Here is a 23,937-nt window from a genome sequence, read left to right on the forward strand (position 1 = left end):
TGGGAGAGGGGGGAGGGATATACTGAAAAATATAGTTTACGTTTAAAAAAGACATCAATAAAAATGTTTTAAAAGCAAATACAAAATGAAAAAATGGTCTTAAATAGTACTTTCTATATATTCTCAGTTATTGTAATTTACATAATATTTTCCTAAAGATATATATTTTTCATTTTTCTATACTGAGCACCAGCCTGTTTACTTCTAAATATTTCTCCAAATTGACCAAGGTTACTCTAATTCTAATCTCTAAAATTCTAGGGAACCTCCATGGAAGTTGGTAAAACCTCTGTATTTTAAAAGTTAATTTTCTATTCCATTATCTAAGAAAATTAATTAGTCCTCACAACTGACCCTCCTCCCCCATAAGGCAGCATTGGATAAGCCTCCCTATTTAACAGTGAACTGTCTAAAATTACTCTTCATACCCAACCTTTTGAGCAGTTGCACATCGATCTCCCAGGAGAATAATCTAAGTAGATCACACTTTCCTAGAATATAAATGACCACATCACAAGAGATAAAACTTAAAGACTTATACAAATGAGGGTATCCTGGGATCTCATCTTTTCCCATAACAAACCAAAAGGATACATCCCAAATTCCTGAGCCTGGCACTCACAGTCTTATGCAACTTGAGGTCAAATGACTTTTCCAAGCTTACTATCAGTATTCCCAACCCAGATCTTTTACCTGGGCCAGACAGAGGGACGACAGGGTTACCCTGCTCAGCCAGGGCCTTCTTCATGATGTCTATCTACCTTTCCATCTCTTCATAGACAAAATCCTGCCTATGCTTCGTGTCCCAGATCAACTACTGCCACTTCTATGAATCCTTCCTTGACCACCCCAGCACCTCCAAATAGTACCTATTTCCTGTACCAGTCATTTGGCTTTTAATCAGATAGTGCCTCATGATTATGTTTAACTTTTCATTCATGTACATGTAAACTTCTAAATCTCAAAGAAAGATATGGTGGAATATGGAAGAAGGCCAAAGATAAACTCTGAACATTTCAAATTTTGCTGAAGATTGGCATGGTGCCAAGAAAGAAGGTGGTTTGTTTCTTTCTCCTTTTCTCTCCTCACGCATTGAATGATTTTCTACTTCCCAAACTCAGAACACAGGGAAAACTATAGTTCTGCTATATTATAGAACAGGATAGACAAGGCTGGCCTCCAAACCCATCTACCATTTAAAATACTACTTTTATGAGAAATATGTTCTGAGTCCAAAATAATTTACAAAACAACTTTTAAAACAGAACTTGGTTAAGAAAAAAAAAGGAGACTATGTATGTTTTCTATACATACTACTACTAATAAAAAAAATTTATTTGCAAATATTTCCTAACTTAAAAATTACACTAATTAAAGTGAAACTCACCCCCACTATTTTGCCTGATTTACTTAAGTTGTGTGGTAAATAAGTACAGCATTTCCTCCTACCATTCTATATAAACCAGCCAGCACACAAAACTCTAAATGTTAAAAAAGAAAAAGAAAAGAAAGAGAGATGGAGAGCAAAGGAAAGGAGAAGAAAGGAAATGAAAAAAGAGTCAACTTATGGAACCTTGAGAGTGTTTCTTCCTGGTCTGTCTCCAATCCTTTGCATTGCTTGTACTGATTATCAAATTACAATTGACTTTTTTATACAAGTAGTTGCCATCTGTTATTGGTTCTCTTTCTCCATCTAATAAAGAAATAATTTCCTTTGTCCCCCTTTTAAGCTTGATAGAACTAAAGCATATTTTCCCATTGTCATTTGTGTCCCAGGGGCACCATGGCTATGTCTGTCTCTACAGCACGAATCCAAATGGTTGAGGATGGTATAAAGAGGTTGGTTCAACTAGACACCCTATTGGTTGTCAGCCTCTGATCAATAACGTGTTGGTGGCTTAAAAGAAGGTAATTTTTTTTTTCATTTCAACCACCTAAGATATCATATTCACTTTCATTGCTTCTGCTGTCACTCCTACTTTTCTGTATGTGCTATAACTGAATCAATTTTGGTTGATAAGCAAGGTGTGAAGGACATCAACTTAGATCAGGGTGGGGAACCTGTAGCCTCAAGGCGACTCATGGCCCTCTAGGTCCTTGGGTGCAGCCTTTTGACTAAATCCAAATTTTGCAAAACAAATCCTTTTATTAACTTCACAGAACAAATTCCCTTAATAAAAGGATTTGTTCTGTAAAACTTAGACTTAGTCAAAAGTTTCCCCACCCCTGACTTAGATTCTAGGGTATCCTAGAAGCACTGAAGTCACCCTAGAGAAATTTGTTAAATTGTTAACGGCTTCTGCTTTTGTTTTTGTGTTTGCTACGAGAGGACCAATCTAATGAGGTTCAGGAAGGTCTGCGATCTTGGGCTACCACATGCTGAAATTTTGGGGCTCTAGTAACTCACTAACTCATCTGCAAAAGGTATGAGGGGACAGGACCTACACAGGTGAGGGAGAGAACCAGATTTACTTAATAACCATTTAAACCGAAACCTACAACCATCTAGCAAATGTTTATGTGACACAGATACAGTCTTCTATTTTATTCCAGGTTTGTTCTGATGATTTTCCTCAAGTTTACATTAGTTCTCTTCTGGACAAATTACTAAATTTTCCGTTTGGAAATGACTCCAACAACTTTTAATGCTGTTTCATTATTTTTTTCCCTGTTAGTCACCCTAGTTTCTCCCAATTTGTTACAAATCAGGTTAGCTTTTGCTTGTGGTCTTAGAGGTAAAAAAAAAAAAAGTCCAGTTCCACTGGGCTCCTTTGTTGCTAAATTTCTTTAATCCATTATACTACTTCATAGAACATCAAGAACTCATCTTTAATTTGAATATTTCCCTCCTTTAATTTTTGTGAATCGCAGATTCTACCCTTTAATATCAGTTTCAGCATCATTCTAACATATGAATGCATCTACTTCTTTCATAATTTGCAGATGGAGAGGAGAAAGGGAATATGTTCAGAGATAAACATGTTATAAAAAATATCAATAAATTATTTTTACAAGAAATAAAAACAAATCTGCCATGGTAAGTTTCACCCATCCCTTGTCCTCCCATCCCCAGTTCTGTGATATAAGCCTTAAGAGCAGAATTAGGAAAAATGAGGAGATTTAAAGAGGCAAAATCTTGATGCAAAGAAAATCTCCCAACAATCTGAACTCTACTAAAGTGTCCGGGGATGCCTGGAGAAATAGTTGCATCCCCCTTGATGAAGGTGTTCAAACAAAAGCTGGATGACCACTCGTCAGGGATGTGTTAGAAAGGACTCTTGATCTAGGTGGACAACTGGACAAGATGGCACCTGAGGTCACTTACAACCCTGAGATTCTCTGAAAATATGTACTGACAAGGAGTAACCACTTTATTTTTAAAATAAGTTGGCTCCAAGACTCACCTCATTCCCACCAACAGCTTTGGTTAAGATCACTGCAGAAGAAACAGGAGGCGGCATGCAACCAACTGTTTGTAAACTGAAAAATAAAATATAAAATAACATGTAAATGAGCTTTTTAAATTTCTTCCACTCAACTGAACTGAGATCAGAGCAAATGAAAATACAGAAATGTGAATGTATATTCAAACTCTGGTGACTTTCGATGAGGATGATTCTAGCATTTATATACTATTTTAAGGTTTGCAAAGCATCCCAGTTTACAGATTTAAAAACCGAGGCAGAGATCACTTAAGTGCCTTATTCTGCTAGTGTCGGGAGCAGGATTTGAATGCTGGTGCTCCTGATGCCAAATCCAACATTCTGTTCACTGTGCTGCAGTCTACTAGCTGCTCGATCTCCATGGGAGGCAGCAGTCCTTAAAGGGCTGAACAAGAAATCCCACATACACAAGCTCAGAATTTTCTCTCTGGACTAGCACAAATGTATATGACTTTATACCTCAGGTAATTCTGGGCATTAAAAGTAATTATTTCGTTTTTCCAAAAGATATTAAAAGAATCACACGGTAAAAAAAAAAAATTTAATCAAGAAAGATTTTGCAATATAACCCAAGCTAAATGTAACTGATCTTTCTGGGTAGTATCCTCCACAGAGTTTTAAATGAGGTAAAAACTTCAGGTTAAATTTTATTGAATCTGAAAACATAAGGAAGAAAAGTATTTTGAGAAGGAGAGGGTGTTCAAAAGTGTGGCATGTCCCAGAGGTGGCAAGGAGGAGGAAAAGGAGGGGAAAATTCAATGGATTTTGGGATCTAAAAGTAACCTTTGAGAAAGCTTCAACAGAGTGCTGGGGTAGGATCTGAGAAAATGAGGCAGTGAAAATAAGTCAGGCACTGAAGAAGTGCGAAAGGGAAATGAGAAAGGGGCATCCCTGCATACCAGGCCTCCATTTCCTCACATGATGAGGGGGGACCATACAATTACATGATGTGGGATGGCAGCTGAAAGGGTAACATTTTTTCCAAGATGAGGATCACAGTCTATTCTGCATAGAAGAAGGAGCCAATGGAAAAAGTGAGATTAATGATCATAATGAAGGAAGCGTATAAATTAATAAAAATAATAAAGAGAGTAATGTACTGAAAGAGCCAGGGGAATGAGGAGAACAGGTAGATAGATGGAGAGGCCAAGAAGAAAAAAGACACTTCTCCTATGGGAAAAGTACATCTAATAGGACCTAAATAGAGGCCTTGAAGGAGGCCATCTGACCATGTCATGCCCCCTCCTCAACAGCTCCCTATTACCTCCAGGAGGCTTTTCAGAGCCTCAATAATCTGCTCCTTGAGATTTTCCATTCTTCCTGCACCTTATCTCCTCTCACATATTCTGTAATCTGATGACACTGACCTCCTTGCTGGTCCTTGAAAGACACTTCACCTCCAGGTACTTTTACTGACTGTCTCCCACTCCTGGAATTCCCCTCCTCCCCATCTCCACCTCCTGGCTCCCCTGGCTTCCTTCAAGTTCCAACCAAAATCCCACTTTCTGCAGGAAGCCTCTCCCATTGCCCCTTAGTTCTAGCACCTTTGCCGTGTTGACTGTCCACAATATATCCAAACTGCATAGAGCTTGTTTGTATGTGGCTATCTGCATGTTGTCTCCTTCAGTAGACTGTGAGCCTGGAAAGCAAGCACAGTCCTTTGTCTTCATTTGTACCCCCAGCATTTGGCACAGTGCTTGGTACATAGTAGGCCTTTAATACATGTTGACTAACTAATCTTTTGGGGCAGCTAAGTGGTGAAATGGAGAGAGCGCTGGGCCTGGAATGTGGAAGACTCATCTTTGTGAGTTCAACTCCAGCCTCATTTACTAGCTATATGACCCTGGACAAGTCACTTAACCCCATTTGCTTCAGTTTCTTCATCTGTAAAATGAGATGGAGAAAGAAATGACAAACTGCTCCGGTATCTTTGCCAAGAAAACCCCAAAAGAGTTGGACACAACTAAAAAAAGACTAAAGAACAACAGACCTGGTTGAGCCTCACCTTTCCAACCACCTTATACCTCCCTCCCCAGTGACACTGATTTCTATGCTAGAACCTCTCATGAGATCCTCCAGCTTCTAAGAGGGCCTCTCCCATGCCTGAAACTCTCTTCTTCTTCATCCCAGTCTCCCAGCTCCCCTGGTCTCCATCCTGGCCCTGCCAGAAGCCCTCCTCAGCTCTCCTGAAGCTTCCTGCCTTCCTTCATAGATCACTCTCCTTCATCTCATCCGTATCTCATTTGCACATCATTATTGTCTGAAAGGTTGCTGTTTCTCCCATTAGATTGTAATTTCCTTGAACGCAAGGACTTTTATTTTTCTGCCCTTTTTTGTATACTCAGGGCTTAGCCAGCCAAATAATAGGCACTTAATAAATGCTTGTTGATTTGACTTCTCCAACTTAAGGAATGTAAAATACAGGGTGTTTCAAAAGTCTTTTTTTTTTTAAAGAAAACAAACAGTTTTTAAAAGCTTAAAATGGCACCAAGATGCTTGCACTACCTATCTCAAGGCTCATTGTAAGGAAAGCACTGTATAAAAATTTCAGAGTGTTATATAAACTTAATAATTATTTGTTGAGCCAAAGCAGTAAACATTTTCAAATACCACTTTATATTTTTCAAATTGAATTTTACATTTCATTTGAGGCTCACAAAAACAAACAAACAAACAAAAATCAACCTGTGAGTAAATCATGATTATCCCAATTTTACTGTTGAGGAAACAGGCCCACAACAGTAAGCAATTCCCCACAAATCAGAGCAAGTCACCAGCAGCAGTACTGGGTCTGAAGCCTCTTCATTCTAAGCCCATTTTTTCCTTTCCATTTATTACACCATGACCTGAAAGCACAATTTATTTTAAACACTTCCCCAAAAAATGCATTTAAATCACCAAGCCAATCTTTAAATCTGGGGCAACATTTTCTTAAGAGTCTTTTGTGGGACGGCTAGGTGGCGCAGTGAATAGAGCACTGGTCCTGGAGTCAGAAGGACCTGAGTTCAAATTTGACCTCAGATACCCCCCTCCCCCACCCCCACAAAAACTAGCTGTGTGACCTTGGGCAAATCACTTAACCCCAACTGCCCTACCTTTCCCCCTCCAAAAGCAAAAAAAAAAAAGTCTTTTGTTAATACAACTGGTATTCTTAGCACTGAATGGAAAAATTTACTCAAGAAAATAAATATCTGATCTATGGATAAACTCATACATATGTTTAAAACATGAAAAAAATTCGGTTTGAAATAAATTCTCCTCAGCTTCCCCACCCATCCCAAAATAACGACTTTAAAAAATGCACCGCTTTTTTCAACGTACCCTTTTAAAAGCCACTCATTGATGGGTGTAACTGAGAGCAACTGAAGAAAAAACCATATTGTTGTTGGGAAGAATGCAAGTGTAAAGATTTGAACAAAAAGATGTAATTTTATATGCATCAAAGCACTAGTCAGCTCCTGGAAAAAAAAAAAGAAAAACACATTTTAAAATTGTTTGGAAGAGAGATATCTACAGAAAGACCACTAAACCCAGTTATTTTATTTTGGTATTTACTTGTAACTCATTTTTATATAAAATAATAAATCATAATAGATAAGACTAAGGGGAGAAACTATTCCTTATAGTCATTATAAGGTATTTTAATTTAAATCACTAAAATAGCCTGATTTATCTTGAAAAAACAACCAACTTAATTTAGACTAGGGAAGAGCTTTTTACCTTTGCTAATCTATAAGAAAAAGGTATGTTAAGCAAAATACTACTATAAAAAAGTTTGCAAGATAACTTTTTAACCTACTTAAGGAAAAACTTTTTTTTTTCTGGAAGCCTTTTAATTTTTATTACTACCTTTTGATTTTATATCACTTTTGTTTCCAAATATACCTATCTCCTTTCCCCCATGTGGAAAGACATTCCTTGTAACAAAGAATAAAAGAGAAAAAGGGTGAAGAAAGTAGTTGAGCAAAGCTAATTTATGAATCACCAAACCTAACAGTATATACAAGATTCCTCATCCCTAGCCCACTACCACCCAACTCCCACCTCCCAGCAAAGGGAGGATTTTCTTAATGCTTTAAATTTTTTAAACATTTTATGAGCACCAATTTGAAAAAAAAAAAAGCTCAGCTGCTTACAAATGATCCTTACAGAGTTATTAAAATTGACTTCACTTACAACTGCAAGCAGGTAATTAATACAAGTTTGTCACTGATCTGTACTGGTGAATTTTCTTGGAAATGTTTGAATAGTCTGATGGGTCATTAACTGCATGGGTGTCAGTATTCCTGGACCATAACCTATCCAGACTTTCTCAAGTTGTGTGATGCCAGCCTATTCCAGGTGCAGGTGAGTTCCAGTTCAGGTGAGAATCTATCCAATACCGCAGGCCATCTTTCTTCTAGACCAGACCTTTTCTCTCCCATAGACTGCTTGAGCAATCTGGTGAAGCCTATGGACCCCCTTCTCATAATCAAGTTTTTAAGTAATTAAAAGAAATACTGACTTTCAGTTAGAAGTTAGTAAAAAAAATAAGGGTATAATTTTTCCCCATCTGAGTTCTCTGACCCCCTGAATTTTACCCACATCACCATAGGCATCCATAGATCCCAGGTTAAGAACCTCCATTCATGGTCAACAATTCAAACTGACCTCTCCCCTGCCCTACCTCACCTTCAGTTTAATTCAAATCAGTAATATTTTTACAAGATTTGTTAATGATGTTTTAAAAGTAAAAACCAGGGGCGGCCAGGTAGCACAGCGAGTAAGAGCACCGGCTTCAGTGTCAGGATGACCTGGGGGATTGAATCCAGGCTCTGACACTTAGCACCCACCCAGAAATACCTGGCCGTGTAACCTTGAGCAAGTTACTTAACCCCAATTGCTTAGGGGCGGCCAGGTAGCACAGCGAGTAAGAGCACCGGCTTCAGTGTCAGGATGACCTGGGGGATTAAATCCGGGCTCAGATACTTAGCACCACACCCAGAAATAACTGGCCATGTAACCTTGCGCAAGTTACTTAACCCCAACTGCTTTAAAAAAAAATAAAAGTAAAAACCAATAAAAAAAGATACATGAAATCAAAGCACAAATATCCTGTGAGTTTCAAACATAAAGAAGCACAGTCAACCACTAAGATAGTTCAAGGTTCAAAGAGGCAAACATATGGAAGACAGAGCAAATATGGACATTCCCATCTTGCAGAAGAGAAAACTGAGGATTGCACAAAGAAAATCAACTGCCCACAACCACACAGCCAACAAGCATCAAAAGCCAACCTGGGCCATCTAACTCCATGCCCAGCACTACACTTATTCTGTGGTTCTTCTTTCCATTCAAATAAATACTAACTTTTGGACAACATGCTGATGACACGTTCATTTTCATCGGCTGAGAGAATTTACAGCCCTTCCACAGGGCATCAGCAGACCCCTCAGTGAGCTGTTTTAATGGAACACAAATCACCCTACGGCCAATGTTCTGCTTCTAGCTGGACACGTGGTGCTTCTGTTGTCTACGGACTCCCTCTAGGCCCATACTGGAATTTCTTCCATTTAGATAAGCCACTCTGGGAGGAAGACGCACTCAGGATTATAGCACCCAAAAAATCCTAACAATTAGATTTATTCAAAAGTGGAACTGGCTGGCTTGGAAGGCAGTGGCTTCCTCCTCACTGGAGGGGAAGGAAGGAAAGGAAATGGGTCTGAGATGCAATCACCGAAACTTAACATTAGCCGAAACAAGGTTTATTACTCAGTTACTCAAGGTCCCCAGGAGCTTCAGCCTGGTTACACCAAAGAAAGGACCCCTGGGAGTTCAGGCCCCTTGAATTCTATCAGAACAGAGCAGAATTTCCATCTGACACTCATCTCACCAACCAGTCTGAAGTCTTCAGTGCCTGACTAGGAATTAGGAAGACCTGAGTTCCAATCTTCCTACAGACACTTATTAACTGTTATCCTAGGTGACTTAACTGGAAACTGAAGGCAGCAGCAGCATATGCCTCACAGGGTTATTATGAGAATCCAATGAGATGTGGTAGTGCTCTGCATACCTTAAAGGTACCAAAGAAAAGCAAACTATTATTATACTGTTATTGCTATTGTTCAAATGACATAATAGAAGAAGTACTTAATTATCATTATTAATTATAATAATTATTGTTATTCAAAGATGAGACCAGGGACATCTCCAGACCTGATCAAGGCTTCCAACCTCTACTTCAGGGAAAATCCAAGCACACAAAGCTTTCATCTATCTTGGGAAACAATTTCATTCCAGTGTAATCCCCTGGAAATTTTAGGCATACAAATAGAATGAATGGAGGTTAGACCTTGGGACCTATGCCAAGGAAGTGAAACAATGCGGCATCCAGCATGACATTCACCAAGCCACTGATCCGTGGGAGTCCATGATGTCACCTCTTGGGCCTAGAAGTTATGGAAGCTGGAGCGCTTTTGAGATTGCCACAGTATCCCAATATCAGATATTTTCCATACCCATATTATATTTTCAAAGAGATAAAATGGGACTTCACATATTTTTAAAAAGCTGCAAAATATAAAATTTTATTAATAATAATAGCTGGCATTTTTATAGTACTTCAAGGTTTGCAAAATACTTTGTATATGTTAGTCTCATTTGATCCTTACAACTACCCTGGAACGTTGGTACTGTTTTACATATACAGAAACTGAGTTTAAGAGAGGTTAAGTGACTTACCCAGGGTCATACAATTAGTTAAGTGTCTGAGTCAGGATTCTAACTCAAGCCTTTCTGTCTCTAAAGCTACATTCTAGCCCCTGTATCACCTCGCCTATCAGCACATATAATTTAAAATTTCATATTCAAATAACTATTGGATCATACAAATGGTTCCCCAATGCAGTGTCTGGCATATAGTGGGTGACTAATAAATGCATACTGACCTGCCGGATCTTGGACAAAATGCAGACTCCTCAGCTTGTCATTTAAAAAATATCTTTCCTGGCATTTCATTTTATTCATTCCTTCTTCATCAACATCATCACCATAATGTCTCCCCCATTAGATTACTGGGTCCTTGAGGGCAGGGACTCTCTTTTCCCTCTTTTTATATCCCTAGCACTTAGGACAGTGTCTACAACATAGTAAGTACTTAATAAATGTTTACTGACTGACAGATTAATAATAACAATAGCAGCTAACATTTATATCACATTTTAAACCCGGCAAAATATTTTATAACTGTCTCATTTGATCTTCCAAACAACCTTGGGAGACAGGCGCTATTTTTATTCCCATTTTACAGATGAGGAAACCAAGATGGGTGGGAGTGAAGTGACTGGCCCAGGGTCACCCAGGTAGTAAGTGTCCAAGGCAAGACTTGAAATAAAGTCTTCCTGACTCCCAGCCCAGGGCTCTATGGCCTGCCCTACTGAAGAACTCACCTATATAGCACTCTCAAGTTTGCAAAGCACCTGACATCTCACTGATGCTTCCAAACAATCCCAGGAGATAAAAACTAAAGGTTTGAGTCTCCCTTTTTCACAGAGAAGGGCACAGGCTCAAAGGGGTTAACTGAGTCACACTTTTACACAGGAAGTATCAGAGGCAGAATCTGAACCTGAGACTCCCTGCCTCAAAGGTCAGCCTTCTCTGTGCTATGGCACCCACCATCATCCCCATCCTGCTTTTCTATTTACCCAGCTAAGTAAAGAGAACGAGAGAATGAACTGCTTTGCAGCATGAGGAAAGCTTGTTAGTTCCTGGGCTAAACAGGCAGTTACTGTTGTTTTTCAGTTATGTCTGATTCTTCAAGACCCCATTTGGGGTTTTCTTGGTAGAGATACTGTAGTAGTTTGCCATTTCCTTCTCCAGCTCATTTTACAGATGAGGAAAATGAGGGACACAGGGTTCAGTGACCTATCCAGGGTCACACAGATAGTAAGTGTCTGAGGCCAGATCTGAACTCAGGTCTTCCTGATACTCTAGGCCTGGCACTCTGTCCAGTGCACCACCCAGCTGCCCCCTAAGTAAGTTAGCTGGACGTAAAACACCATTCCCTGCAACGGCCTTACCTCCGTTCTATACAATTTCAGCAGCCAGTTCCACAAGCGCTTGATGAACAAGAAACCATCATCGTTCATGAGCTCTGACTTCCTGATTCATGGCACTCCCTCCTTTTGGCATAGATGGAGAACTAGTAAAACCCAGAAACTGAGATGGGAACCTACCGGCACAACCTGTGATTGACTCAAGTGGAACAGCAGGGACAAACACGCTTTGAGGGGACCCAGGCTTTGAAGCAGTCAAGCCAGCCAGGATTTCTTGAGCATCTGATTCTGATGATTACCCTGGAGGTAGGTGCTATTATCCCCATTTTACAGGCAAACAGCAGCTAAATGACTTGGCCAGGGTCACACAGCTATAAGTGTCTGAGGCCAGATTTGAACCCAGGAAGATGAGTCTTCCTGACTTCAGGCCTGGTGCTCTGCCCACTTGGCCAGTGAGGCACCCTAATATATAGCAGGAGCTTCCTGAGTTGACTGATTTCTTATAGAACAATGGCTCTTAACTACTTCTTCAAGAACAAATTTTCTCCACTGTTGAGAGTTTTATCCCCTTCAAGAAGAGACTCCTCTTTCTGACTTAAAAATCTCTTGTCATCTTCACATTCAGAGACTTCTTTGCCCAGAAACACCTTGGCCACCAGGAAACAACACCTGCTACTGGTAGATAAGGAACTGTGACTTAACATGGGCTAAAGGTAAGGAAGACACAGGAACACCTGCAGCACCTGAGGAAACCTCCCTCTGCCCGGGTCAGTCACCGCTTATTCCTAACTTAGTGGAGTCCCACTTGCAGAGCTGGAAGGGACCTCAGGGCATCTACATTACATGTGAAGAACAGATAACAACCAACTCGTGGTCAGAGGGCACTTCAAGTTCACAAAGTGCTTAACAATTATTATTTCACGCAATCTTTACAACCTACCAGGGGAGATAGGAACAATGATTATCTCTATTTTACAAATAAAAAAACCTGAGGATTAGAGGGTTACCCAGATCATAACATCAGAGGCAGGATTTGAACCCAGGCACTCCCAACTCCAAGTCTGATGCTCCATTCACAATACCTGCACTTGCCTAAGGCAGAGGGAAAATGTCTTATCTGCACACACATGGTGAGTGAGTGTCTGAGGTAGGTCTTCCAACCACTAAGCCCAGCACTCTAACCATTATGTAATACCCCCCCCCATATGTATATAGATACAGACACACATATATTCATTTGGGGCAACTAGGTGGCTCAGTAGATAAATCATTAGACCTGAACTCAAATCTGGCCTCAGACACTTACTAGCTGCGGGATCCTGGGCAAATCACTTAACTCCATTTGCCTCAGTTTTCTCATCTGTAAAATGGCTAGAGAAGAAAATGGCAAACCACTCCAGTATGTCTGCCAAGAAAACCCCAAACAGGGTCATGAAGAGTCAGATAAGACTGAGCAACAACAAAATATATTCATTTATTTGTTTATCTTAAAAACATGAACTGGCATTTAGAAACAAGAATACTAAGTGCTAAATCCAGGTACAACCTATAAAGTGGACTAAGTAACCCCTAAGGTCCTTCCAACTCTAAATCTCAGATCCAAGGGTTAAAATGTCATGTTGTAACGAGCTCCACTTAAACAGCTTGAGTTTAGAAGAGTCACAGGGACTGGCACGCAGCAGTTCAAACATGCTGAACCCTAGTTTTTTGGCAAAGGATGTGATTAGAAGGCAGTTTTAATCATAATGTGAGCAAAGGCCCAGGATATCTTTAGTCCTGTTGCTACATTAATTATACCCAAAGTAAATCCAACAAAAAACAATCACCCCATAGGACTCCTAGAACATGCCCCTTCTGCCAGGACCCGAGATGACAGACAAATTATCTTCACTAATACTGAAGCTGGATACTTCATAATAAGGCACCAATGGAGTCAAGCTTGGGTTCTTTTCTGTCACCTGGGAGTATGGACACGGTAAGACATGTAGTGGTTACGTGTTGTTGTGAGGATCCAGTGAGACAAGCAAAGTCATGCTCTTCACAAACACTCCTTAAACAGGGGCTACTTATCATTGTTGTTATTACTATATACTTCCAACTACAGACAGGTTTATTCAGGGCCACTGATATTTCCAAAGAGATGACTAAGGCTAGATTTTCCTGACTCCTCCTTTTCATGTCCCCTTGTTGTTGACAATACCTCTGTTTTTAGTGACAGTCCACTGTTAAAGAATATGGCTGAAACAGCAATGTAGGTTATAGTCATTTCAGGCTTCAGTGGTCCTAAAAAAAAGAGAGAGAGAAAGGGAGAGAATGAATATAACAAAGTGATACCCCACTCCCACAGAACTTGCCATTTGGGCAGCGAAGTGGTGCGGCAGACAGAGCACCAGGCCTGGAGCCAGGAAGACTCATCATCCTGAGTTCAAATCTGGCCTCAGACATTTCCTAGCTGTGTGACCCTGGGCAAGTCACTTAACCCTGGTTGCCTCAGTTCCTCATCTGTAAAAAGATGTGGAGAAGGAAATGGCAAACCACTCCAGCATCTCTGCCAAGAAAAGCCCAAATGGAGTCAAAAAGAGTCAGGCACCACTGAAAAAAGACTGAACAACAGGAAAAGTCCATGAGGCAGAACTATTTGGTCAACAACTCCCAGGACTAGAAGGAAGAACATAAACACAAGCCCTGAGGGCATTCTCCCAATTCCTCACCAAAACAAGCTTATCTGAATTCCATCTTCCAAAACCCTACCTGGTGGCATAAGGATGGCTATGGAGCTACTTACCAACATGAATCCCAAGACCCAAAAATAATGCATGGAACAGCTCCTCCCCTGCCTAGCGAATGCTACTCTCTGAAGTCCAAAGCTCTGGCCTGGTCCCCTCTCCTCTCCCTCCGCTCTCTCTTTCTGGGTGACCCCATCAATTCCCGTGGGTTTAGTTTTCATCTCTATACACATGATTCACAAATCCATATGCCCACACTCAGTTGCTCCCTCGAGCTCAAGCTCCACATTACTAACTACCTACTGGATATTTCAAACTGGATGTCCCACAGGCATGGCAAACTCAGCATGTTCAAAACAGAATCCATTATCTTGCCTCCCAAATCCATTCCTTGTCCAAATGTCACCATTTCTGACAAAGGCACCACCAATTCTTCCAGTCTCCCGGGTTTGTAACTTCACCCTGCCCTTGATTTCTCCCTCTCCCTCACCCCCCATATTGGGTCAGTTGTAGAATTTTCCAGTTTCTACTTCCTGCATCCAACTCCTTCTCTCTATACACACACAGCCACCACCTAGTTCAGGTCCTTATCTTCCATCACATAAACTACTGGAATAGATGTCTATTTGGTCTCTCTGCATTGAGTCTCTGCCCTCTTCAATCCAGCTTCCATAACACTGCCAAAGTGACTTTCCTCAAGTGAAAGTCTGACCATGGCACCCCCCTACTCAATAAACTACAATGATTCCCTATTTCCTTTAGGATAAGATACAAACTCTTTAGCTTTTAGCTTCCTTCAGAAGGTGGCACTAACCTCTCCTTCCAATTTCATTATACTTTACTCCCCTTCTAGAACCTTACAGTCCAACCAAACTAGCCTCTCTATCCCTTGTACATGATGCTTACTATCTCTACGTCTCTGTACCCGTCACCCCATAGCTGCAACACACATCTTCCTCACCTCTGCCTCACAGAATCCCAGGCAGTCTGAGAACCACTTTCTACATGAAGCCTTTCCCTGTCCCTCCAATTAACAGTGCCCTTGTCCCCAAACTATATATGTCCTTTATCTATTACACACACACAGAGTGTTCCCAGATAGAATATAAGCTCCCTGAGAGTAAAGACTTTTGTTTTTTTTGCATCTGCATCTCCAGCACCAAGTCAGCATCTGGCACACAGTAGGCACTTAATAAATGCTTGTTGATGGGTTAATTTTTACAGATGAGGAAACCAGGGCTAACAAGTTAACTGACTTGCCCAAGGTAACAAGACTAGAAAATGTCTGGGGCAAGTCCTAAAACCAGGTCTTTCTGATACTGAACAATGTCTTTGTTTCTTAAACACTATCTGGAAACTTTCTAATCTCTATATAACACACAGCCCTAGAAAAATGTTTTGTCCTCAGTAGGCTAAAAAAAAACAATGTTTGCTGACACATTTACTGTACCACTCACCACTTGTAAGGGAGCAGTAGTGTGCCTTTCTATAGTAGAAGTGTGGACTTTGAATTTAGGCCCAGATACTCCTTCTTCTCCACAGCCATTTCTAGCTCATCCCCCTACTTCCATCATTCACTAACCACTCCTCCTCCAAGGTTCATGTCATTCATCTCTCCTAACCAATCAAAATCCTAGTAGCCTTTATCTACAGACCTCCAGGTCACTCCCCATAATTCCTCAATAAGTATGCTACACGGGGGTGGCTAGGTACCGTGTTTCCCCAATAATAAGACCTATCCCGAAAATAAGCCCTCCCCTTACTGTGTAAGATTCCTCTAAAATAAGCCCTCCCCCGAAAATAAGCCCTATTGAGATTGCTACTGTAGTGAAATGAAGGTGATCCCCTGTGCTACATGCTACATTACAGTACCCTCTGTATGCACCGTTCTCCCCCCCGAAACGCACACCGTGCTCCGAGCTGCATCCAATCAGAGCTGCAGCAGTGAGCGCGTCATCCTGTTCTTTATTGAATTCATTATTGAATAAAGGTACACTTTTTTGTTCACATTTACCTGTTTATTAAAATTGCTGTCAATGTTCATTAAAATAAACCCTCCCCTGAAAATAAGCCCTCTGGTGTTTTTCTGTCCAAAAAAATTAATAAGACAGGGTCTTATTATTGGGAAAACACGGTAGTGCAGTGAGCAAAGCGCCAGCCCCGGGAGTCAGGAGGACCTGAGTTTGGATCTGGCCTCAGACTGTTAACACAAAAACTAGCCATATGATCTTGGGCAAGTTACTTAACCCCAATTGCCCTCCAAAAGGCAAAAAAAAAAAAAATAAGTCTACATGGCTCACAATTTTTCTCTCCTCCCCAACTCTGGTCCTTTTACTAGGAATTTCCATATCAGTACTGGCTCCCCCTCAAACACCCTAGCCATTCAGTTCCTCAACCTACTCACTTTCCATGACCTATTCCACCCCACCTCGACCACACACAGAGATGGTCATACCCACCTCCATCCTCTCATCTGACCATATTCTATTGGCTTTTCATCCCTCCCTCTTCCTTCTCTTACCAAACCCAATTCTTTGTCTATACCGTGACTTCCAATCCCTTGACCCCTCAATGTCTACCAGTCTATCTCTCCTCTATTACCCACTCTCCCTTCTTCTCCCCATCTTGACCCCTTGGTGAACCAACCCAACTCCACACTGTCCTCTTTTCTGCTGAGTTCCTTCTTCCTCCCCCCAGCATTTTGCTGACTGTGCCTTGCTAAGCCACAGCTATTCACCACCTTTGCTCCTATACATGTGCTATTGAAGAAAGGTGGAGAAAACCATATAACCATTCTGACTGGTTTACTACAAATTTGTGTTATGCAACCTCAACTATGCCTTCACTGCAGCTACGCAATCCTACTATAGGTCCCTTATCAATTCACTTTCCCACTCTCTATATGACTCTTCCAAACCTTTTTGTGTCTCCTCATATCTCTCATTGCTACCTGTCCCAGCTGAGAATCTTCCTCCATATTTTACAGGAAAAAAAAATCAAGGTCATTCACTGTGAGCTCCCTCTTCTCCCTTCATTTCATATCACTCAGATGCATTCTGCCCCATCTCTTCTTTCACCCCTTCTCATACAATAAAATGACCTTACCCCTTGCCAAGGCTGGATTAGCTACCTGCTAATCTATCTGCCTCTACATGCTCAACAGATCCTTATTCCATCCCATTTCTTCCAACAAGCTGACCCGCCATTTCCACTTATCAATTATTTTCAACCTCTTCCTGTCTATTGGCTCCTTCCCTGCTGCCTATAAACATGCCCATATTTCCCCTATCCTAAAAAAAACCTTCCCTTGACCTTTCCATCACCAGTAACTACTGCCCTATAACTCTGCTGCCCTTTGTAACTAAACTCCTTAAGAATCTCTCCTAAAATGGGTGCCTCCACCTTCTATCCTCTTATTCTGTGGTTCACCCTTTACGAGGCTTCTACCTAAACTCCTCTCTCCAGTTACCAGCCATCTCTTAGTTGCCAAATCCAATGGCTTTTTCTCAATCCTCATTCTCCCTGACCTCTCTGCAGCCTTCTACACTACAGATTACTCTCTCCCTTCTCTCTAGGTTTTCAGGACACCACTGTCTCCTGGTTATCCTCCTGTCTGACCACTCCTCTGTCTACTTTGCTGGACCCTGGGGGTTCTGTCCTAGGTCCTCTCCTCTTCTCTCTCTACAAACTTCACTTAGTAATCTCATCATTTCCCATGGATTTAATTACCATCTCTAAGCTAATGCTTCCCAAAGCTATCTATCCTGCCCTAACCTCTCCATAGATCTCCTGTCCTCACATTTCCAAATTCCTTTCAGATATCTCAAAGCAGATAACCATTAGATATCTTAAACTCAACATGTCCAAAACTAAACTTGTTATCTTTCCCCCAAACCCTCCCTCTTCCTCCTACCTTCCCTCAAAGACGACACCATTCTTCCATCCCATCAGGCTCACAACCTAAGAGGCATCCTGGACTTCTCACTATCTTCTCACCCCCCACATCCAAGATGGTGCCAGGGCCTGTCGAGTTCACCTCTGCAACACCTCAAGAAAATGTCCCATTCTCAGCTGTCACTGCCCCAACTCTGGTGCGGCCCTCCTCACATCCCAGCTGGATTACCGCAATACCAGCTGGTGAATCTGTCTACCTCAAGCCTCTCACCACTCCAATCCATCCTTCATTCAGCCACCAAAGGGATTTTCCTAAAGTGCAGGTTCAATCATATTACCCTACTGCTCAGTAACCTCCAGGGGTTCCCTCTTGCCTCTAAGATCCAATACAGAATCCTCTGCTGTTCCAAGCCCTTCATAACCTAGCCCTCTCCTCTGTTTCCAGTCTTCTCACACCTTGCTCGACCTTTGAGCCAGTGCTACTGGCCTCCTGGCTGTTACACAAACAAAAAATACTCATCATCTCTGGCTGTCCCATGACTGAAATGTTCTTCATCCCTACCTCTGCCTTGTGGTTTCCTTTAAGTCCCAACTAAAATTGTATCTCTACAGGAAGCCTTTCCCAGCCCCTATTAATCCTCATGCCTTCCCTCTCTCAATTGTTTACTAGCTATTTTGTACATAGCTTGCTTGTACATATTTACTTGCTGTCTCCCCTGTGAGACTGTGAGCTCCTTGAAGGCAATGATCAGGATGGTGCCTAGCCTCTGGCATACATACTAGGCACTTACTGTTTTTTTCACTCTCTAACCAACCAAAGTCCTCTAATCTAAAATTCTTTGATCCTATGTAGGCATAAACCCACTAAATTCACAGTACTTTTTAATGGGCAAAGACGTGTGGATTTTTCGTACCCTCAGCATACTGTGGGTCAACTAGCACTTTAAGGAGGTCATGGCCAGCAAATGTATACTAAATAAAACTCTGCAACTCAATGAAACCTAACATATTCTCTGCAGTATCATTGTCACAATCCCACAGCATGAAGCATGGTTTTTATTGCAGTTCAGACTTGTAAATGAAAAAAAAAAAGTAGCTTCCTTTTTAGAATTCATGCTTTAGTCATAGTAATCATTCAACCTCACTAAATCTGCAGCTGGAACCCAGAAACTTACTCTATCAAAGAAAGGAAAGCCACCTTTCTCTTTCTGTGAAGGAATCATGTTGAAGCTATCTGGGAAGTTCTATGCTGGACAGGGATCAATGCTCCTGTACTTCTGAGCAGAGTAGATCACATCCAGGATATCATATCAAGTACCTTTCAACTAGGAACTGATGTCATCAAGGGCCTGTAATTTTCATTGCTGAGAGCTCCTTACAGGGAAGCAGATCAGAAGGCATCTACAATTTACAGTCTTGGAGAGTTGCTTGAGGCTCAGAAAGGTTAACTAACCTGCCTGTGGTCACAAAGGTAGTATTTGTGAGAGTAGGAGACTTAGACCCAAGCTTTCCTGACTCTAGCCCAGTACTCCATTTATATGTTTCATATCCAGCAGCTACATAGTATCTGCATTTAATATGGCACACTGCTCTCATCCTTGATCTCTGTGACTTTAAAAACCTAATGAGGGGCATATTGTACTAAGACTTAAAGGTATCTGAGTGCTAACCACAATTTGAGGGCATTTCTACTCTAGGAAGCCACTCAACTTAGATTCACAGAGACTGTTAGAAGAAATCTTAAACCCCAATCTACTAGTTTTACCAAAGAGGAAACTGAGACCTAAAGAATTTAAGCAACTGGCCCAAGGGCAGCACAGTCTCTAATTTCACTTCTACATAAAATGGAAATACTAACACCTATTCTAATTAACTCACAGAGTGGTTGGTGAGCAGTTAGGTGTACCTAGAGTAGAGATGATCTGAGTTCAAATCCAGCCTCAGACAGTTACCAGTGGAATGTGACCCTGGAAACTGACTTAATGTGTCTGCCTCTATTTCCTAGGCATTTACTAGCTGTGTGACCTTGGGAAAGTCATTTAACCTCTTCTGCCTCAGTTTCCTCATTTGTAAAATTGAGATAAAAGAAGCACCTTCTTTCCAGGGTTGTTAAGAAGAGAAAAAAATTGTAAAGTTCATTGTAAATCTGAAAGCACCATATTTATGGCAAGTTAGCAATTTTATTTTAAAAGGAATTCAACCGTAGGCATCCTAATCCCCTTTGAAAGTACAATGTACAAACCTCAACACTTATTAGAGATGAAGCCAAATACTCATTACAAAAATTAGAAATATGGCCATCCACCAAGACTTTTCACAAATGAATTAACAATCAGGCTTCTATTTGGAGGAATATTTAAGTTGTTTTTACTATAATGGGCTTTTGCTGAAATGAATATAACCCTCCAAATTGCACTCTCCATACAAGAGGCAGGTGTCAAACACATATGATAATTCCTTCCCTCCCAGTTCCCAAGGGTTGTTTTGATAAGGTAACTTGGAGGCTTAAAATTTAGTTTAATTTAAAGTGATTGGGATGATTAGGCTTAGCACGTTCAAAAAGGAGTCAAAGAATTGAGGGGGAGAGGAGGTGGAAAAATCTCATTTTAAACTGTGTTAACTTATCATCTTAGTTCAATCCTACTCTCTGACCATCAATACAAACAGCAAAAAATTGAAGTTCTTTATTTCTAGAAAATGAATATTATGTGGCCAGGAAATAAATTACAAGTTGTACATCTTTATCTAATGTTTTGTTTATCTGTTTGCTGCAGATTTTGCACATTATAGAGAGACAGACAGACATATAATATTATTTTACATATGTATATATAGACATACCACAATATTAGCTCTTATGTATTGTACACATCTATACATGTGTGAATATGCACACATGCCTTATACCTGCCACTGACATGCAATCAGTGCTAGGGGAACAGATGCTAGGGTCAATATATGCCCAATATAACATGGTATTTAAGATGGGAGGAAGTTTAATCTAATTACACTAAGCCTCTAAGTGACTTAAATATACAATTTACACCCCATCCTTTAAAAAAAATCCCAACAAACTCTGGAAGTCACACTGGTCCTCGGAGATCTGTTCTCACATATGTTCCAAAGGTTTACTATAGACCTCATTTATTTCCCAGCTAGTACTCGTCTCTTCAGGAAACTGGAACATTGCTTTAGAAATAAGTCAACACCCCCCAAGGAGACTCCTATTATTAATGGCCCCACAGACTTTCCTAAAGTTACAAACTTTCCAAAGTTACAACCCAGGCATCTGGATGGCATTTTTGATGGCCCTTTCTACACAAGACAAACTGAAGCAAGAATATAATCTGCTTAAAACTGGTCTCTGACTAGAGACATTTCAGTTCAGGCCATAAAAGGTCACCTCCTCTCCCCACTGAGTCCAACTCTCAAGAATGACAGCTGATCTTTACTTAGGCTTTCATGATTTGCAAAGCATTTGACATACATTACAGTATCTCACTTGATCTTCCACAACCCTATAGAGGTATATTCTGTGCGTTTTATAGAACAGGAGAAACTGAGGCAAAGAGGCAAAGATTAAATGAACTGCCCAAAACCATATAGCCAGTAATTGTCTCTCCTGACTCCTAGTCCCTTTTCACCTCTACCTGAGGGGTAAAGAAGTGATCTTCATTTTACAGAAACTGATATAAAAATTACCGCATTTGCCTAAAAGTCACAGAGAATCTTTGTCAAAAGAGAAGTCAGTGGTACTTTCTGTGTCCCATAGAATGAAGGAATGGCAGCCCAGCTCTCTACAAAGTTCTAGTGGACAGATCTCTGGTGTAAGAGTCTTACTTCTCAGAGGTGGCCAGGTGGTTCAGCGAGTAAGAGCACCGATGACCTGGGGGATCGAATCCGGGCTCAGATACTTAGCACCACACCCAGAAATAACTGGCCATGTAACCTTGAGCAAGTTACTTAACCCCAATTGTTTAAAAAAAAAAAAAAAAAGAGCCCTACTTCTTGCCTCAGCTAGCTGTCTGGCAAATAATGCCTCTTCTTCAGACTTCTATTTCCTTCCTATGAACTAATGCTCATAGTTATTCTAGAATAATAAATTAAACTTAGTAAAGTAACTAATGCTAGAAAAGCTGAAAACAGAAAAACATAGTTCTCTATATTCTGTCTACTTCAAGCAGCTCTCCAGGGAGCTGCCTTCTCAACTTTGGGGTGGAGGTACGTAAAAAACTTTGGTGCTGACTGGAATAACAAACAGCTTTCTCTTTCATTGCTAAATTGCTTTTATCAAAACTGTACAAATAACTTCCAATGAGCATTTTGATGTCAAACCCCGGATGAAATGTTGACAACCAACACACCAGATCACAAAGGCCCATCAAACACTGAAATTAAGTTAGTGTTTCTTGAATGGGAAAAACTGATTAGATAAAAAGCGTAATTCTATCTGTTACTAAATCACACTCTATCGTTAGAACAGAAGGGTAAGAGGAGATAAGGGAGACTAATAAGACTTTCTTCTATTAGCTCCACGTATATATAAGACTCCCCTTATCTGGGATCTGACTCGTTTTCAAACCTGGCTACATTTTATTAACCAATTAATGTCCACACTGCAAAGACTTTCTTTGGGAAGCAGAGCCGGCCTTTCTGTCTAGAGACTGGGCTGGAGCTGGACACAAAGTGGCAAACACAGATAACCCTTGTGTGAGTTGCTAGTTTGAGCTGGGAATTGCAGACAGTCCCGGGTATGAGAACACACGGAAGTAGTGTCCCAGCATGAGTATGCAACGTGTCAGTCTGCCTGAGAGTTTCAATGAAGCCTGGAGGTGGAAGGCAGGACACGTCCCTTCTCTCCCCCGACCTCCCCACAAGGAAAGAGAAAAGGGGAGACACACTACAGGGTAGGTTGAAGAAGCTCAGGACTGCACGTGGTGGAAACCTTCGGGGACCCCGGGGAAGCAGGGCAATGCCAGGTCCCACCCGACGGGCTCTGGCTCCGGGCTAAGGCGCTCACTCAGAGACCCACGGGTCACACACTAGGTCTACCTTCGCCGCCCCCCTCCCCCCCCCGGGGCTTGACACTGGGGGAATCGGCAGCTCCTGCAACTCCACGTGCAACACCGACGCCCCAACGGGGATGGAGGCGGGGAGAAGCTAGTTCTCCAGAGGTAACTTCGAACAAGGTGCAGAGCTAAGCGGGGGAGCCTCCCTCCCGAGGCGGGGTGCGCGCACTTTGGCAGCGCCGCCTCCCGCCCTCCCTCGCGGGGCTGCATTCTCGCGTGGGTCGTGGGAAGGGGCCGCACTCACCGCCCTTGGCCCCAACGGACGGATCCATCTTCGCCAGCACGATCACCAGAACGATGCCGAGCATGAACCATTCCTTGGCCAGCCTCTCCCGCAGCCCCATGGTGGCCTGGGCCGGCGGCTAGGTCAGGGGTCTGGGGGCTGGCTGCTGGGCTTCTCCAGGGAGTGTAGGCTGCGCCCGCCCGCCCCGCGGCGCGCGCCCCGGCTCGCTCTGGACCCCCCCCTTACAAGTCAAGGAAATTGCTACTTGTAAACTAAAGGCGAGAGGTGGGGCGGGGGTGGGTGGGGTGGAGCCGCCGCCGCCGGCGGGCCAGTTGGAGTAGTATCCAGTGACGGGGAAGTCTCCCTGAGAGCCGCCATCGCTACCACGCGCCTGCTAATAGACTCGCAAAGTCAACCGCCGAAGCTCGAAGCTCCCTGGAGCTCTGGGAAGCGCAGCGGCTCGGCTGGGTGCCCGCGCGCTGGCGCGCACGCGCCCTCCCTCCCGCGAGGCTGCCGAGGTCCCTGGGGCCCGGGCTGCCTATCCCGGCA

General features: G+C 42.0%; 1 protein-coding gene across 6 annotated transcripts in view; it reads right to left on the minus strand.

Moving 5' to 3' along the window:
- Positions 1–23,689, minus strand: part of SLC10A7 (solute carrier family 10 member 7) — a 294,204-nt gene extending 270,515 nt beyond the window's left edge. For 2 of the 6 annotated variants that reach the window (XM_069105477.1, XM_069105479.1), the window contains exons 1-4: positions 23,410–23,689; positions 13,677–13,759; positions 6,765–6,901; positions 3,405–3,480 (exon numbers count right to left, since the gene is read on the minus strand). In XM_069105477.1, the coding sequence (XP_068961578.1) occupies positions 3,405–3,480; positions 6,765–6,901; positions 13,677–13,759; positions 23,410–23,509 (396 nt within the window). In that variant the 5' untranslated portion in view covers positions 23,510–23,689. The remainder of the gene's footprint in view (positions 1–3,404; positions 3,481–6,764; positions 6,902–13,676; positions 13,760–23,409) is intronic. The other 4 variants (XM_069105475.1, XM_069105474.1, XM_069105473.1 and 1 more) reach the window with 4 other exon arrangements.
- Between the last annotated feature and the right edge of the window lie 248 nt (positions 23,690–23,937).

This window comes from Petaurus breviceps, unplaced genomic scaffold (assembly GCF_028583685.1).
Source record: "Petaurus breviceps papuanus isolate PSGF00001 unplaced genomic scaffold, PetGlider_PUasm1.0 76, whole genome shotgun sequence".
NCBI lineage: Eukaryota > Metazoa > Chordata > Mammalia > Diprotodontia > Petauridae > Petaurus > Petaurus breviceps.